The sequence below is a fragment of the Typopeltis vanoorti genome, chromosome 2 (assembly GCF_054136105.1).
Source record: "Typopeltis vanoorti isolate ZY-2024b chromosome 2, IOZ_Tvanoo_1.0, whole genome shotgun sequence".
NCBI lineage: Eukaryota > Metazoa > Arthropoda > Arachnida > Uropygi > Thelyphonidae > Typopeltis > Typopeltis vanoorti.
Window position 1 is genome coordinate 21,091,271 of NC_143550.1, and position 19,383 is coordinate 21,110,653.

Below are 19,383 nucleotides of genomic sequence, written 5' to 3' on the forward strand. Positions count from 1 at the left end.
TCATCATCATTAGTGTTCTGTCTCTTGACTGGTCTAATGGTATAGCTCAGCAAATTCTCTTCCTCCAATTTCCTCTGTCTCTTACTTCCTCCTTCATTTCTTGATATCCTCTTGTGCCCATTATATCATCAAGCATCATTAGTCATCTCCTTCCTCTTGGTTGCTTTCCTTCAATTTTCCCTTCTATCATTCTTTTCAGTAGGCTGTCTCCTCTTAATACATGTCCTATCCAGTTATTCTTTCTTTGTCTTATGGTTTTTAGTAAATTCCTTTCTTCTTCAACTCTCTTTGTAATACTTCTTCATTGGTAATTTTTTCAGTCCACTTTATTTTCTCCATTCTTTTCCATAACCACATTTCAAATGCCTCCAAAATTTTAGCTTCTTTCTTCCCAATTGTACATGTTTCTGACCCAAATAAGGTCATACTCCCAATATAACACTTAATAAGTCTTTTCTTTAAATTTTTATTCATTTTATTAATAAACCAATTTTTCTTGCCATGAAATGCATATTTTCCTTTGTTAATCCTTTCTTTTATTTCCATGTCATATTTTCCATTTTCTTGTACTATACTACCAAGGTTGGTATTGTCTCACTTGCTCTACACTTTCTCCACTCATCACCACCTTGACACTTCCTGCTTTCCTGGAGACTCTCATCACTTTTGTTTTCTTTGTGTTAATTCTTATACCATATTTCTTGCATTCTTCAGTATTAACTAATATTGCTTAATCATCTGCAAATCTAATATTTTGTATTGTTTTTCCTCCAATAGTGATTCCTCTTTTCTCTTCATCAAATACTTCTTTTATCATTTCTTCTGCAATGATAAAAAGAAGCATTTGATGTGACAGGCAGCATCCCTGTCTTACACCTCTGCCAATCACACATTTTTCCGTTTTTCCTTTATTGTCTTTATTCTGACAGTCTAGTTCATATATAATTCAGCAATTAACCTTCAGTCTCTCCAAACTAAACCTATTTTGCGTAACTTCCATCAGATTTTCCCTTTTCACCAATGTCAAATGCTTTTTCAAGGTCGACAAAACATATATAAACTTCTTATTTACTTCTATATTCCTTTTGCATATGGTTCTCATTATGCAAAAGGAATCATTACTCCAATTACATCTCTAGTTCCTCTGTCTTTTCTAAATCCAAATTGATCATACCCCAAAGAAAAATACTCCACTATTATCCACTCGTTGATTTAGTTATTCTTAGCAGTAATTTAGAGGCATGTGATACTGAACGAACGAGGATGGGCTGACAATTTGGGATTTAGCCGACCAAATTGTATTCTTATTGGTTAAACCAAAATAAAAAATGATGGTACAACATGACAAAATTTCATGCCAGCTGGGGCGTCGCCCGGTTAAACAAGGCCCCCGTTGTTTTCGCCAGGGAACCAGGGCGAACAGCGAAAAGTCAGCTACTGGAACAAATCTGAAAACAAACCCCAACTCAACATCACCAGAGTTAAAGATCGGTACTATCAACGTAAGAAGCTTGAATGGCAAAGAAATGGAGCTAGTTGAGGAATTAGATAAGTACCAGATCGACATAATAGGGGTGACTGAAACAAAAAAGACCAAAACTGGTGAGATCTTTCTGAGCAATAAATACAAAATGTTATATTCAGGCAATGACAATCAAGGAAAAGAAGGAGTAGCCATAGTATTCAACACAAAATACGAGGCTAATCTTCTTGAATGGCAGGCAGTCAGTCTCAAGTAGAGTGATGTGGGCAAATATGAGAATGGGGAACTGGACAATGAGACTTATTTGTGCCTATGGTCCCACAGAAGGTTCTACTAAGGTAGAAGTGGAGGAATTTTTTGAGGCTTTAGAAAAAGCAACTGACACAATGAAAAAGGAAAAGTTGGTCCTTGTTGGGGATCTAAATAGTAGAGTAGGAAATGATTGTGAGACATACAAAAATATTTTGGGAAAATTTGGAGAAAAGAGCAAAGCTAATAATAATGGCAAATATCTGTTGGATTTCTGCTCAGGACATGGACTGGTTATTACTAACACCATGTTCCAACATAAAAATGTGCACAAATTCACATGGAGAGAAGAGGCTAGGAATAAGAAAAGTCTCATTGACTATGTTATTGTTGATAGTGATGTTTTCTCCCTGGTGCAGGACACCAGAGTGTACAGAGGATTTGAAATTGGAAGTGATCACTATTTAGTCTTGAGCAGGATAAAATTGAATTTCATATTGAAAAGAATAACTTGTAAGAAAGTTTTAAAGCGAATAAAAGTTGAGCAGCTCTCAGATGTGAACTGTAGACTAAAATACAGAAATATTATTGAAAAGAAAATGAAAGAGTTTGAGAACAGGAATCAAACCTTGGAGATTCAGTGGCAAACTCTGAAGGAAACATTGATTGATTCTGCCAGAGAGGCATGTGGTGAGGTTGTGTGCAAGGATAAAAAAATCAGAACTCCCTGGTGGACACAGGAAGTTAAAGCGGCAGTGAAGGAAAAGAAGAAGGCATATCAAAAGTTCCTGACAAATAAGTCAGCTTTTACTCTTACAGAATACAGAGACAAATGTCAGAAAGCTAAACAGTATGTAAAACTAGCTAAACAAAAGTCATGGGAGGACTTTGGCAAGAATATAGAAAATAAATATCAAGAAGGTGGCAAAATATTCTGGAGGTTATTGAAGAAGCTTAGGAATGGAGGAAAGAGTGCTGTAAAAGGAATTAGAGATGATAAAGGTGAAATGAAAACAGGAGAAAAAGATATCCTTGAAGTATGGAGTAATTACTTTGAAAAACTGCTAAATGAAACAAGCAGTGATGACAGCACAGTGATAAAAAACACTGACCAGGCATGCAGTCAGGAATACATATCCATACTTGAAGTAGAAAAAGCCATCAAAGGCTTGAAATGTGGAAAGGCAGCAGGAGTAGATGATATTCGACCAGAAATGCTGAAGTATGGTGGTATAAGAGTCTTACAGTGGCTGCACTGCATAGTTCCGAAAGCCTGGACAGAGGGACGAATTCCCGATGATTGGAGTAGAGCTCTCATAGTACTAATATATATAAAAAGGAAAATAAAACTGAATGTGAGAATTACAGAGGTATTTCCCTACTGAGTGTTCCTGGCAAGATCTATGCAAGTATACTTGAGAAACGGTTGAGAAGAATTGTGGAAGAAAAGCTTGGTGAAGAACAAGCTGGATTCAGGCCAAATAGAGGCTGTCAGGATCAGATCTTCACTTTACGACAAATAGTCGAGAAAGCATGGGAATATAACAAAGATCTGGATTTAAGTTTTGTCGATTTGGAAAAGGCATATGACAAGGTGCCAAGAGAGAAGCTATTCAATACGCTGCAGTTATATGGTGTCAATGGGGCATTATATCAAGCAATACTTAGTCTTTATTTGAGTTGTGAGTCAGCAGTTAGAATTGAAGGAAGTACAGGAAGATGGTTTAATGTTAAATCTGGTGTGAGACAAGGATGTACATTATTCCCTCTGTTATTCATTATCTATATGGATCACATTATGAAGGAATGTGGTATTAAACCTGATATCAAAATTGGAGATGTTAATGTCAGCTCTTTGCTTTATGCAGATGATGTTATACTTCTAAATAAATCCGCTACAAGTCTGCAAGATTCTCTGACTAAATTGAATAGCTGTTGTAATAGATATGGTATGAAGGTCAGCAATAAAAAGACAAAGACAATGAAAATAGGCAGAATCATTGAAAATGTCAACTGTGTTGTGAATGGAGAACCTGTGGAACAAGTAAAACATTTCAGCTACTTAGGCACGATTTTTACTGAAGATGGTAAACTAAATATAGAAATAGACAACAGAATCAGCAAAGCTGGTATCGTGGGAAGTCAATTGAATAAATTCATATGGAATAAGAAAGAAATTAGTCGCAACACTAAATTAGCTGTATACAAGACTGTGTTCAAACCAATTTTAACTTATGCATCTGAGAGCTGGGTCAGAAGTAAAACACTTGACTAGAGACCGCAGATATGAGAGTCCTGAGAAAGATTAGAGGCGTGAACAGATGGCATCAATGGCAATATCATATTAAAAATGAGGATATTAGGAAAGAACTTGACATTGTCAGCATCCAGGAATGTGTTAGCAGAGCTAATCTCAGATGGTATGGTCACTTAAATAGAATGGGAGAGGAAAGATTAGCAAAACAAGTGTTCTCTGCCAGGTTGGCAGGAAAACGACCCAGAGGAAGACCAAGATATAGGTGGATTGATACAGTACAAAGTGCCTTAGACGATAGAAATATAAGATCTGATAATGTTGGAGTCATGACAAGTAACAGACTGATTTGGAGGAAAATTGTAGATAGGAAGTTAGTAATGATATAATTTTTTCATGTAGTACTATCATATCCTGTACACCCCTTGTGGGTACATGGCAGGAATTTGATGATGATGATGATGGTGAGAGTATGCTTATAGTTCTGTAGTCACTGCACTTAGTAGGATTGCTTTTCTTTTCAATTAATATAAGAATACTCTCTGCAAAATCTTTAGGTCATTCTCCTGTTTTGTAAATGAGGTTGCATAGTTTCCATGTTTCAGTTATACCTTTGTCTTCCAGTTGTTTTAGGATTTCACTAGGTATTTCATCCACTCCATCTTTCCACATTTTAATTCCTTAATTGCTGTTTCTACTGCTTTCTTTAGTATTTCAGGACCTCTTTCTTCTGTTGAGATTTCATTTTGCTCTTCTAATTCAATTTTTTTTGGTTTTTCATTTTTTGCATAACGTTCTTCGATGTATTCCTTCCATCTTTTGCCTTGTATTTCAATATCATAAATTAATTTTCCTTAAGGGTCAAAGCTGTATAACTGAGAAGAGACCTCCACATAGCCTTTAAAGGAATGCGGAGAACCGACCTTCTCGTGGTGCACCCTGTTGGGTATCTACCTGGAAACTGAACGAAAGAGGATGGGCTGGCAATTTGGAATTTAGCTGACCAAATTGTATTCTTATTGGTTAAACCAAAATACAAAATGATCGTACAACATGACAAAATTTCATGCTGGCTGGGGCATCGCCCGGTTAAACAAAGCACCCGTTGTTTTCACCAGGGAACTAGGGCGAACAGCAAAAAGTCAGTTACTGGAACAAATCTGAAAACACACCCCAACTCAACATCACCAGAGTTAAAGATCTGTACTATCAACATAATAAGCCTGAATGGCAAAGAAATAGAGCTAGCTGAGGAATTAGATAAGTACCAGATCGACATAATAGGGGTGACTGAAACAAAAAAGACCAAAACCGGTGAGATCTTTCTGAGCAATAAATACAAAATGTTATATTCAGGCAATGACAATCAAGGAAAAGAAGGAGTAGCCATAGTATTCAACACAAAATACGAGGCTAATCTTCTTGAATGGCAGGCAGTCAATCTCAAGTAGAGTGATGTGGGCAAATATGAGAATGGGGAACTGGACAATGAGACTTATTTGTGCCTATGGTCCCACAGAAGGTTCTACTAAGGTAGAAGTGGAGGAATTTTTTGAAGCTTTAGAGAAAGCGACTGACACAATGAAAAAGGAAAAGTTGGTCCTTGTTGGGGATCTAAATAGCAGAGTAGGAAATCATTGTGAGACATACAAAAATATTTTGGGAAAATTTGGAGAAAAGAGCAAAGCTAATAATAATGGCAAATATCTGTTGGATTTCTGCTCAGGACATGGACTGGTTATTATTAACACCATGTTCCAACATAAAAATGTGCACAAATTCACATGGAGAGAAGAGGCTAGGAATAAGAAAAGTCTCATTGACTATGTTATTGTTGATAATGATGTTTTCGCCCTGGTGCAGGACACCAGAGTATACAGAGAATTTGAAATTGTAAGCGATAACTATTTAGTCTTGAGCAGAATAAAATTGAATTTCATATTGAAAAGAATAACATGTAAGAAAGTTTTAAAGTGAATAAAAGTTGAGCATCTCTCAGATGTGAACTGTAATTTGTTTATTTTGTGTATTTGTTCTAAAATACACAAAGATTAATGAAGAAAAAATGAAAGAGTTTGAGAACAGGAACCAAACCTTGAAGAAAACCCTGACTGATTCAGCCAGAGAGGCATGTGGTGAAGTTGTGTGCAAGGATAGAAAAATTAGAAGTCCATGGTGGACACAGGAAGTTAAAGAGGCAGTGAAGGAAAAGAAGAAAGCATATCAAAAGTTCCTGGCAAATAAGTCAGCTTGTGCTCTTAGAGAATACAGAGACAAATGTAAGAAAGCGAAACACTGTGTAAAACTAGCTAAACAAAAGTCATGGGAGGACTTTGCAAGAACACAGAAAATAAATATCAAGAAGGTGGAAAAATATTCTGGAGGTTGTTGAAGAAGCTTAGGAATGGAGGAAAGAGTGCTGTAAAAAGATTTAGAGATGATAAAGGTGACAAGAAAACAGGAGAAAAAGATATCCTTGAAGTATGGAGTAATTACTTTGAAAAACTGCTAAATGAAACAAGCAGTGATGACAGCACAGTGATAAAAAAAACACTGACCAGATATGCAGTCAGGAATACATATCCATATTTGAAGTAGAAAAAGCCATCAAAGGCTTGAAATCTGGAAAGGCAGCATGAGTAGATGATATTCGACCAGAAATGCTCAAGTATGGTGGTATAAAAGTCTTACAGTGGCTGCACTGCATAGTTCAGAATGCCTGGACAGAGGGACAAATTCCCGATGAATGGAGTAGGGCTCTCATAGTACCCCACCCCAAAAAAGGGAAATAAAACTGAATGTGAGAATTACAGAGGTATATCCCGACTGAGTGTTCCTGGTAAGATATATGCAAGTATACTTGAGAAACAGTTGAGAAGAATTTTGGAAGAAAAGCTTGGCGAAGAACTAGCTGGATTCAGGTCAAATAGAGGCTGTCAGGATCAGATCTTCACTTTACGACAAATAGTGGAGAAATCATGGGAATATAACAAAGATCTGTATTTAAGTTTTGTCGATCTGGAAAAGGCATATGACAAGGTGACAAGAGAGAAGCTATTCAATACGCTACAGTTATATGGTATCAATGGGGCATTATATCAAGCAATACTTAGTCTTTATTTGAGTTGGAAGTCAGCAGTTAGAATTGAAGGAAGTACAGGAAGATGGTTTAATGTTAAATCTGGTGTGAGACAAGGATGTACATTATCCCCTCTGTTATTCATTATCTATACGGATCACATTATGAAGGAAAGTGGTACTAAACATGATATCAAAATTGGAGATGTTAATGTCAGCTCTTTGCTTTATGCAGACGATGTTATACTTCTAAATAAATCCGCTACAAGTCTGCAAGATTCTCTGACTAAATTGAATAACTGTTGTAATAGATATGGTATGAAGGTCAGCAATAATAATATAAGGACAATGAAAATAGACAGAATCATTGAAAATGTTAACTGTGTTGTGAATGGAGAACCTATGGAAGAAGTAAAACATTTGAGCTATTTAGGCACGATTTTTACTGAAGATGGTAAATTAAATATAGAAATAGATAACAGAATCAACAAAGCTGGTATGGTAGGATGTCAATTGAATAAATTCATATGGAATAAGAGAGAAATTAGTCGGAACACTAAATTAGCTGTATACAGGACAGTGTTCAAACCAGTTTTAACTTGTGGATCTGAGAGCTGGGTCAGAAATAAAACACTTGACCAAAGACCAGAGACCGCAGATATGAGAGTCCTGAGAAAGATTAGAGGCGTGAACAGATGGCATCAATGGCAATATCATATTAAAAATGAGGATATTAGGAATGAACTTGACATTGCCAGCATCCAGGAATGCGTTAGCAGAGCTAATCTCAGGTGGTATGGTCCCTTAAACAGAATGGGCAAGGAAAGATTAGCAAAACAAGTGTTCTCTGCCAGGTTGGCAGGAAAACGACTCAGAGGAAGTCCAAGATATAGGTGGATTGATACGGTACAAAGTGCCTTAGACGATAGAAATATAAGATCTGATAATGTTGGAGTCTTGACAAGTAACAGACTGATTTGGAGGAAAATTGTAGATAGGAAGTTAGCGATGATGTAAATTTTTCATATAGTACTATCATATCCTTTATACCGCTTGAGGGTACATGGCAGGAACAAGATTTATCAAAATCTTGGAGCACATGTGTGAAACTTTCGTAGCATACCAGCTGAAAGTTGCTGCTCTAAAGCAACAACTTTTGCTCTACTCCTCATACGTTGGCTGTTCGATAAGTCCATGCAAAAATGAAGAAAACAATTTTTTTGGGATAAGAATTTTTTATTTTTCAACATAGTCTCCTTTGAGGTCTATACACTTCGTCCAACGATGCTCAAGTGTTTTGATCCGTCCATATAGTATGATTTGTCCAACTCTTCAAAATAGGCAGTTGTTTTGGCAATTACCTCATTGTTTGATGAAAATCTCTTTCCTGCCAGCCATTTTTTCATGTTTGGAAACAGATAGTAATCCGTGGGAGCCAAATCTGGAGAGTGGAAGGGGGGAGGGGAGGAGGAACGACTTCATAGCATAAATTGAACAATTTTGCAGTCACAATTGCGGAAGAGTGAGCAGGTGCGTTGTCTGTGGTGAAAAAGAATCTTCTTTTTCACCTAGTGTGGTCGTTTTTCCTTTATTTAATTATTTAAATGATCCAGCAAAGAACGCATAATACACTCTGCTAATTGCTTTGCCCTTTTCCAAGAAGTCTATGAATATCGTGCCACAAGCATCCCAGAAGACTATGGCCATAACCTTTCCTGCTGAAGGAACGGTTTTCGCTTTCTTTGGTGCAGATTCCCCGCTTGCAACCCACTGTTTTGACTATTCCTTGGTCTCAGGCTGGTAGTGATGAATCTATGTTTTGTCCACTGTTACGAAATGACGCAAAAATTCCTCTGGATTCCGTTGAAACAGCTTCAAGCTGTCCTTGAAACAGTTCACACGTTTGATCCAGTGTGAGCAAACGTGGCACCCATCTTCGGGTAGTTTTCTCACATGTAAAATATTATGTATGCGGTCATTTAAGATACCCACAGCCTTAGCAATTTCACGCACCTTCACTCTTCTATCACCCATCACTATATCATGGATTTTTTTTTCAATAATTTCTGGAGTAGTGACCTCAACAGGGCATCCAGAATGTTCAGCATCACTTGTGCTCACATGGCCACTTCAAAAGTTACTAAACCACTTATAAACCGTTCTAATCGAAGGTGCAGACTCAGTATATAAAGCTTAGCTTTGGTTTCCTGAGCTGTTTTGACTTTCTAAAAGTAATGTTTAATCACTACACAAAATTCTTTTTCATCCATTTTCACAAATCATGGTACTTGATAGATTCAAATGAATGCCAAACACAGAGTAATAGATCTATCTGACTGAAACTTAGTGTGATCCTCCAACAGTTGCCAGCAACTAAAACTAACCTCGATAAGTACTGGTGGCACCATCTCTTCGACTATGCATGGACTTATCGAACAGCCCTTGTAGTTCTTGGCAATTTTGCATCATTTGCAAACAACTGAATATCTCTATTCAGATCTTCCCTAGTATCATTAACATGCAGGTTAAACAGCAATGGCCCTAAATAAGACCCCTGAGGCTTCCACTAGCGACTTTCTTCTTCCAGGATATCTCTCCCTCATACACTACTTGCTGACATCTATCAGAAAGCCAATCTCCAATCCAAGCACTATAATATCCAACCATTTGACTATTAACTTATTGTGTGGTTATCTATCAAAAGCATTTGCAAAATATAGGTATACTACTGTGTATCCATCCCCCCTGTCTAATGCAGCTGTTACCTTATTGTAACAAGTAGATTACTAAAACATGAACTCCCTTTAGGAAATATATGCTATTATTATTATTATCTGAGACCTCCAGGGAGTCAAGGACTCATCGAGGGAGGCTAAATTACCAAACAAAGCTATAATACCTACCCTTGAATTCATTCACACTAGATACACTCATTACTCATAAGGGCAAATTATTCCACTCACTCACTGCTCTCTGGGAGAAAAACCTAGCACTTACCCCTTTCTTGTCTGTCTGTGTTCACTGGGCATCTACAGATGCTGTATGGTCACTCCGATGCTCGATGATGTTCCACACTAGGCCTCGCCATGTAGTCCTGTTGTTTGCCCTTCTGGCAGCCTCAACTCTCTGAAGATCAGTCACTCCACACACGCCATCCATCCATCCATCTCACTGATGGTCTACCCCTGCCTCTTTTTCCAGGAACTTTACCTTCTATTACTGTTCTGAGAAGTCCTCCTTCCATCCTTTCTATGTGTCCAAAATATTTTAATTTTCTTATGTCAATATCCTTAAGGAGCCTTAAAGTTCTACTAATCTTTTCTAACACCCATTCATTTGTACGCCTTTCAGTGTATGGTATCCTCAACAGCCTTCTGTAACACTACATCTCAAAAGCAGATATCCGTTTCTTATCTGACTTCTTTAAGTTCCAAGTCTCGCATCCATAAGTTGCTGTTGAAAAAACAACTGCATCCAAAATCCTCAACTTTGTTCCCATGGAGATAGATCCATCCTTCCAGATTTTAGACAGGTCTCTGACTGTTGTTTTAGCCATTCCTAACCTTTTTCTGACATCTTCTGAACAGCAATTCTTCACATTAATAATGGATCCCAGGTACTCAAACTTGCTGACTTCCTCAATTCTTTCTCCATTAAGATACATTTGTTTCTCAAGATCTTCTCTGTTTGTTTTTCCTTTGAGAACCATGATCTTTGTCTTGCTAGAATTGGGTTGAAGTCCTCTGTTATTACTGATCTTGTTAACTTTGTCAAGTATTAGTCCTAGTTCTTCCATGTCATTACAAAGGAGTACTGTATCATCAGCGTACCTCAGATTACTGATCCATCTACCTCCTATCGTAATTCCTGTCTTGAGCTCATCCAATGCTTCACGCATGATGTCCTCCGCATACATACTAAACAAGTGAGGAGAAAGTAAACATCCTTGCCTAACTCCTTTTCCAACTTGAAGCCAGTCAGTCAATCCAACATCTGTTCTTACTGTGGCTTCTTGCTCCTTATACAAGTTGGCTATCAACCTGATAGTGTGTTGAGGAAAACCCATTCTTTTCATTACACCCCTTTCTTGACTGCAAATAAATTAAACTTCCATGGATGTCCCCGTGTTCTTTCCCCACTTCCATATAATGAAAAATTTCATCAGTTAAAATGCTATAACACCTATTCAAAAGTTTATAGACCTCTATCATATCACCCTTCTTTCTCCTGTAAACCAGAGTCTGTAATCCACATACTCAAAATCTGTCCTCATAATCTAAATCCCATAATCTGGATATAATCTTTGTAACTCTTCTTTGCACCCTTTTCACAGCTTCTATATCCCCTTGGAACCCGGGAGACCAAATCTGTGCATAGTAATCCAAGTGTGGTCTTATCAAAGACTTATAAAGAGGCGAAATTACTTCCTTATCCTTACATGTCAAGGTTTGCTTCAACATAGCAATTATCCTCTGAGTTGTATTTGCAACTTTTGCTATGTGACATTTGAACTTATCCACCAATACACCAAGATCCCTTGCCTCTTCAGTTTCTTGTAGCATAACCCTGCTAATATAATATGACACTGGAACTCTAATCAGGCCAAAGTGCATAACTTTACACTTACTAACATTAAACTGACAGCCATTTTCGTTTGGCCAGATTTCCAGTCTATTCAAATCATTTTGTAATTGCTGAATATCAGTAGCATCCCTGATTGCCCTGCCTATCTTCGCATTATCAGCAAACAATTGCAAATCTGATTATAGACCCTGCTTGATGTCATTAATGTATAGATTGAACAATAATGGCCCCAAGGACTGAACCCTAAGGTACACCACTGGTTATTATTTTTTTTTTTAATTTTTTAAAATTAATCTTTGCACTGGTTATGAGCAGTACTACCCTTACATCACATCCAGACTTGATATAGGCCTAAGCCTTTACAAGTGTTTTACCCTATGCCTGTTCTAGTTATCATTGTAGTCATTCTCTGATGGCAACGTCATGTCACCAGTGTGCCCTGTAGGGCCCTCAAGGAAAGAACTTTTATATCCTTCTGCGTAAGCCCAAGCTGTTTTAAGTCCTTATAACTATCTGCACTCCATACGCCATGTAAAGAGATGGTGGTGCTGGTAAACCTTGAAGTTGCCCCATGCTCCTCCCGTATCTTACTAACTAGATTTTGGCTATTTTTATAGTAGTTCACTTTATTATTATGGCTATAGGCTAGTGGGCACCCTGTTCCCACCACCTGGGCATCAACTACCCAAACGTCTCATATAGTCTTAAATCTAGCAGATTCACACCCACTGTATACCACTTTTTGACATCTGTCTGTCAACCATCTCCTGATCCAAGTTAATAGATTATGTTCCAATCCCATATTCTCTAGCTTACACAACAGCCTATCATGTGGTATCCTATCAAATGCCTTAGAAAAATCCAACATTATCATAGTGTATCCATTACTTTTATCCAACTCGGCCATAACATTGTTATAAAATATGAGCATATTGCTAAAACATGACCTTCCTTTAGTCAACCCATGCTGTTCCCTGCAGAGTATAGAATGATTGTCTACCCATTTCTGTATGTGAGTTCTTATCAACTTCTCTAAAATCTTCGCTACCACACCAGAGATACTAATAGGTCGGTAGTTAGACACATCAGGCATCACCCTTGTGCAATGGAGCTATCATACACTCCTTCCATTCCTGTGGTATCATTCCTAAGCTGACTCAAGTTATACAAATGTGTGAAAGGACTAGTCAATTCAGCTGAACATTCCTTTAACAAATGGGCAGATATTCCATGTGTCCCTAATTGACAAATTCTTATCCAGGTTATGCAAGAGCTCTTCAACCTCATTATTCATGAACCTCTAACTCTTCATCCAACGTAGCAGTAGCACCATGCTACATACACCTGGTTGATATATCTTAGCAAAGTGAGCACTCATTAACTGGACAATCTCCTTAGCTTCCGACACTCGTGTACCATCTGCATTCAATAAAGTTATTCTTCCACATAATTTTTTCTTTTGCTTGTGACATAATGATAAAATTCTTTTGGATTGCCTTTAGCTTGCATGGCCAATTTCTTTTCACACTCCGTTTTAGCTTTTCTCACAATACTCGTTACTTTTCTGGCCTGAACGTTATATATTTCATAACTCCTCTCACTCTTATTCTCACAATATTCTTTCCACATCATCATCTTCTTGTGGATCTCTAGTTTAATAAGGCTGCACATCCATTTTACTCCCAACCTATTTATTCTTCGAACACTAGGGATACATTCAGATACTGCCTCATTTATCAATGCTATTCATCAAAGATAATATCATTGTTGCCAATGCAACAAATCTCTCCGACAAAGAATTTTTTTCCCTTCTTCCACCACAGGACTTGAACTGCAATTTTCTGATCCAATGTCAGACACTTTATTCATGAATTATACTTTCATGAATGCAAAATCTGCAATAGGGAAATGATTTAGACATGCACATGCAACAAGCACATACTCAAGTAACAATAGCTGTGATAGCAACAACATACTATCACATGTTGTTGCTTTGAAAGCAGCAACATGTGATACTGCTGTGATCTTAAAAGCAAACTACAGGATAATTAACACCACAGCCACAGACTTTAAAAAACTCCTCCTGCTTATCTATCAATAAAAGCAATGTGCAGCATGTATTGTTTAATTGATACTAAGACAGATGTAGCCAGGTTGGGTGCTAGCAACTGCAGGCTGTTTATACCAGGAGAATCATGAGAGATATAGCAGTGTAAAAGAAATATCCAAGGACAAACTAATCACTAAGCACATACCATATGACGTTTGGTAAAACAAGCAGTTTTACTAAAAGAGAAAAGCACATTTCCAAAACATTCAGTTCAACATCATTTTGGTAATCTTGTGTGCTAAACAGATATTCTTTAAGTATAGTCAGCAGTTTGATATATATGAAAACCAAAAGCATAGCAAAATTTACCTAGTTTATCAAAATATTAACTGCTCACTGCAATGGGGAAAGTTTTTTTCTCTCTTTCTTGCTTTATGAAAGTATGGTGAAAGTGGTGTTAAAAAAAGTATGAAACCGGATAACTAAACAAATGAATTATTAGTTGTTTTTTTAATTCTTTCTTTTTTTCTGTATCTTCAAGAATATATTCATTCCATTTGAATGGTTTTTGCAACTAATTCCAAAAAATAAGTGGAAACAATGTTTTGAGTGAAGGAATCTACAAAAGTAGATGAGTAAAAAATCAGATTGAGATATCCTCCCAAAATTTGTGAAATTAATTCATTATAATGCTTAACGATATAATCAACACCAAGAGGGAAAAAATACATTTATTAAACTCACTAATATTTCACCGGTTTTCCACCCAGCATCATCAGAGCACAATGATAACTGTGAAAGGTGCACACAGCACTAAACTAAAAAACACCTAATGTCTTCACATGGCACCCTCTATGGGTCAGATAACTACAAAGCTAATTTAGAGAAGTCCGGCTATTAGGTCTTAAAATAAGAGTTTCCTAGACCTTTAGTAAATTAATGTAATCATACTTGTTGAGATTGAGAGAGTGCTTCATAGCTGATGCTGATTCTAAGAATAGCCACTCAGACCTGTAATGACTACCATGTAATAAAGATTTTTTTCTCCATCTGATCCTATGCTAAGGAGCATCCAGAGCATGGTCTGCTAATCCCAACTTGTCATACAGATGATCTTGGATGTAATTTTTATGTTCTTCAAGAAGGATGTTACCTGATCTACCAGTCTATCCAAAGTAGGATAACTTGCAAGCAGCACAAGGAACTTTATACACTCCTAGATGTTCAAAAGGATGTAGTTGATCTTTAGGAGAACATATAAAAGTAGCTAGTTGAATGAAAGATTTGAAAGTGCATGGAGATCATATTTGCAAAGAACTTTGGCTATAAAATATATTATATTTTATAGAAATATATTATCTATTTTATATGTAGCCATTGGCTAAAAAGGTGTTGCAAAGGTTGCTGAGCTCAGTTTCAAGGGCTGTGTCATTTGAACAAATAGCACTGGCTCAGAGAGTAAGAGTTTTGAGGACACCATACTGTTGGGAAGGGTGGTGGTGTGATAGTTTATGTAAATAATTACCAGTATGAGTGGATTTTCTGTAGAAAGAGAAAGATAATGGGCCATTAGGAAGTTGTGCCACTAGTGTATCTAAATCTAAGGTCAATTGGTAGAGCCTCTGCTACTAATGGATCATGCAAAAAGTTAAGCAAGTTTAAGCGCGGTTAGTAGTTGGATGGCCATCAATTGTTCGATGCTGTTGGCACACTCTCCCTCGATGAGTCTTTGGACTCCCTGGAGGTGTCACATAATAATAATAAAATAATAAATTTACCTCCCAGATGAGTCTTTGACTCCATGAGGTCTTGGGGTAATAATAATAATAAAAAGAAGAGACTATTATTACTTTCTTTTGCTGTGGTGAAGTTTATTTTAGGATGTCGTTTTTTTTTAAATATACCAAAAATGTATCTAACGTGTCTGGACTATAAGGCCAAACAGCAACCACATCATCAACACAGTGCAGCCAAACTGTTAGTTTTTGTGTGGCTGTGTTGAGAGCTTGGTTTTCAAAATGTGCTATACAGAAATTTGATAAGAGAGGGGGGGGGGGACCTATAGCATTCCCATCTAACTGGTTGTATATTTTTATAGGACCTACATATGTGGTGAATCTGAATAATTTAGCAAAACCAGCAAAATATTAGTGAGTTAATTAAATGTATTTTTTCCCCTTTGGCATTAATTATACTATTAAGGATTATTATGAATAATGAACACCTAAGCCTTTATGAGATTATGTAGGCGCAGTAGCAATAAACGTCCACCGCCCCTACATAAATCTCTGAGAGTTGGAAGCTCCAAAACATAAAAATTAGGTCACAACTCCGACCAATAGAATACAACACAGACACACTAAAGACAAAACCACCCAGCCAGCATGACATAGTCTCCACTTCTCCCACGAGTTCTGAAGACGACGGACTCTCAAAATGGCTCACACCCCGTTACTCCTAACCCCTGATCTTATCCCGTCTTATCCTTCTCCTTTCCCAAAAATTTCTATCTTTCACCTTCCTCCCAAAGAATTCTCTGCCCAACCTTAGGGAAAAAACCTCAGATTTAAAATTCACACACCTTGCCTCACCAATAATTCTGCCATATCTCTATCTCCACAATTCCAAACCCCTTCCTTTCAGTCATACTTCAACAGCAGATAAATGTATATCGCCATATGCCAGATGCTGCTGAATAAGAAGACAACCAGCAACATCCTACAAAGGTATGTCTGAATTATTCTTCCTATATATTCTTCATATATCTGTCTTTAAAACATCAGAAATGTCCTAAAAATTGAGTAAAAAACCAATGGCATTATATAAAAAAAGGGTACTCCTAAACAAAAATAGGCTAAATAGCCACAAAAATAACATATCATTCATTTTCTATAATTTCTACAGGTACATACAGATGCTTGCTTGCTTAGTCAGTTATTTATTTTTTTAATGTCATTAGAGTTTAAATTCATATCAAAATCTTAATAGCAGGCGCTTAAGACACACAAAATACATAACACTCGACTGGACTTCATTTTTTGGCACTCTAAATAAATAGTGTCTAAACATTTGGGAAAATAAGAGAACAAGAGACATACAATGCATTTTCAGTGATGTAATTAAGTCATATCACTTGTTTTTCAATGGCTTTTTAAGAAACCATAATTTATACACAAAGCTGTGTTTGTGAAAATTGAACAATTTTATTTTTGAACCAAAACTTTATAATTCTAAAAACAGATTAGTATTACCTTTATCATCAAATACATCAAGGAAATATACAATATTTGACATCAGTTTTCATGCTTTTAAACTTACTGCAGTTTTAAATGAAACATTTCTAACACTGGCATAGGAATTAAAAACAAATTATGCTAAAATGTGAATGAAATACAATTATCAATTTGCCTTTCAACAACCTATGTATTACACTATTATCAAGAACACTGCACCTCTGGTGGCGAAACAGAGATCTAGGTAGTTCTGAAATTCATTCAGAGTTCACTGTATTATCAAATAACAGAGAAAAGTTAATTTTGAACAAACACTCTTGTGATGATTCAACAATGGCTACATGTAAGAGCATTCATTTTTAATTTTGCTAATTAAAGAACCTTCTCAAAATTTATAGAATGACATTTTTTAAAAAAATTACTTGTATTTATGTATGATTAATACTAATTTTTTTATAATTTACTTATCTATCAAAAATAGATTTCAAAGAACAAAGAAACAGTAGATACCAGAGTTATTTAATTTTTTTGATATAAAGTAATAGACAAATTATACTTTAGCTATCTGTTCTGAGATTACTATCAACAAATAGCCCAAGTACTATTATGCCAATGAATTACAGATTACCTTCAAAAGTATTAATGGTGGTCCCATCTGCATTAATGAATTTTTAGTTTATCAAGAGTGCAGCCTTTAGATAAGCAGAGTCAGATCTCTCAAGATTAAAAAAAGAATAATTCTGATTATTCCTATCTTTTGCAAATAGGAGTGAATGAATTGGATATTGAACAGCAAGACACTAATAAAGTTGCAGGCTTTTTTCTTACCTTGATATATGTAAGGCTTTTATAAAGTTCTGCATCTAAAGAAGGCAGTTCATCAATAGAGCTATACAGTGCACTATGCTGATGACCTAGGACTTGACTTAAAAAAAAGGATGCAAATGGAACATCAACAACTATACCCTGTCAAAAAATTAAAATGAAATAAGGAAGATAATTAACATTAGATACTGCAATAAAACATACATACTAAAATCATATATTTTTGAGGCATATACAATAGATAATGGGAGATATTTTCTTAAAGAACTGAAAAGACAAAAAGTTTCAACTATCCACTTATTTATTTATTCGTATGGAGTTTCCTCCCTTTTTATCCCCCATCCCTATTGGGGCGAGTTGAGCCCCCCCTCATGGGGGATTGAGTATTTATGGCTGTAGATCCGTGTGTGTTAACGGGACCGGTTTGCCTGCTTGTGGGATGAAAAACCCCAGATAAACTGGGGGGAAAAACACTGCTGTCCACGCCCAAGACCGGCTAACTTGGCTATGGCTGAGGAAGATCCTTAAGTTCCTCACATCGGCGAAGGGAATCGAACCTAGGACACTCTTTCCCAGGCATATGGTTGCGAAGCGCACAGCCACTAGGCAAACCGTGTGGACAACTGTCCACTGAGAAACTTTTAATACCATATAACAGTGATTTTTATCAATATTTATGTAACTCCGTGGAGGATCCAAAGACTGATCTAATTTATTTAATATTGTAGTAAAATAGTTAATATCGAGGATAATTGTAAAAATTTGCCATTTAATGTGCAAGCATATAGTGTTAACTGATTTAAAATGTCAGTTTGCTACAGATTTGCATATAATTAGATACTAATTCCCACTTCAAGTTTGGAAATAGCACTTATCATTACTGTCATCTCAATGGACTCTGAAAATATATTGGGGTGTGGGGCCACACTAACCATTATTCACACAATGCTTAAGATACAAGGGTTGGTCATGCCTTAGTAATTTATTAACTTTTTATAACAGAGTAACAGCTGAGCTGGATAAAGGAAATGGCTACATGATGATTTGGCTGGATTTTGCAAAGGCATTTGACAGAATACCACATGGAACTCTGTTACGCAAATTAGAACAAATGGGGATGGATATGACACTGGTTATTTGGATAAAAGGGTGGCTGCTGGACAGATCAAAAAGTGGTATGTGGAGGGTAGAATCAAGGTGACTATTGATGTGCTGCAGGGTTCAGTGCTGGGATCACTACTGTTTAATTTGTACATAAATGATATAAGAAATAACTTGAAAGGAAATATTCATTTGTTTGCTGACAATGCAAACTTAGGTAGAGTAATAGTTAATCAAGGCGATGTGGAGAGTTTGCAGGACGATTTAAATAGGCTGTCAGTATGGATAAAAGATAATGGATATCAGTTTAATGTGGAGAAATGTAAAAAATATGCATTTTGGGATAAATAGATTACAAGCTGTGTAATATATTGATGGAATATTCCAGGAAATAGAGGAAGCTAGGGGTAGTGGTGGTAGACAGAGTTAAAGTTTAGGGGCATATTGCTAAGGCAGCCCATAAGATGAAGTATCTATTGAAGACCACACTAACAAGTAGAGATAAGGAAGTTGTTATTCCTATTTA

General features: G+C 36.5%; 1 protein-coding gene across 4 annotated transcripts in view; it reads right to left on the reverse strand.

Moving 5' to 3' along the window:
* LOC150108868 (ubiquitin-protein ligase E3B) overlaps window positions 1-19,383 on the reverse strand; it is a 552,093-nt gene that overhangs the window by 54,148 nt on the left and 478,562 nt on the right. For all 4 annotated transcript variants that reach the window (XM_090410488.1, XM_090410470.1, XM_090410479.1 and 1 more), the window contains one exon: window positions 17,760-17,897. In XM_090410488.1, coding sequence (XP_090266614.1) covers window positions 17,760-17,897 — 138 coding nt within the window. The remainder of the gene's footprint in view (window positions 1-17,759; window positions 17,898-19,383) is intronic.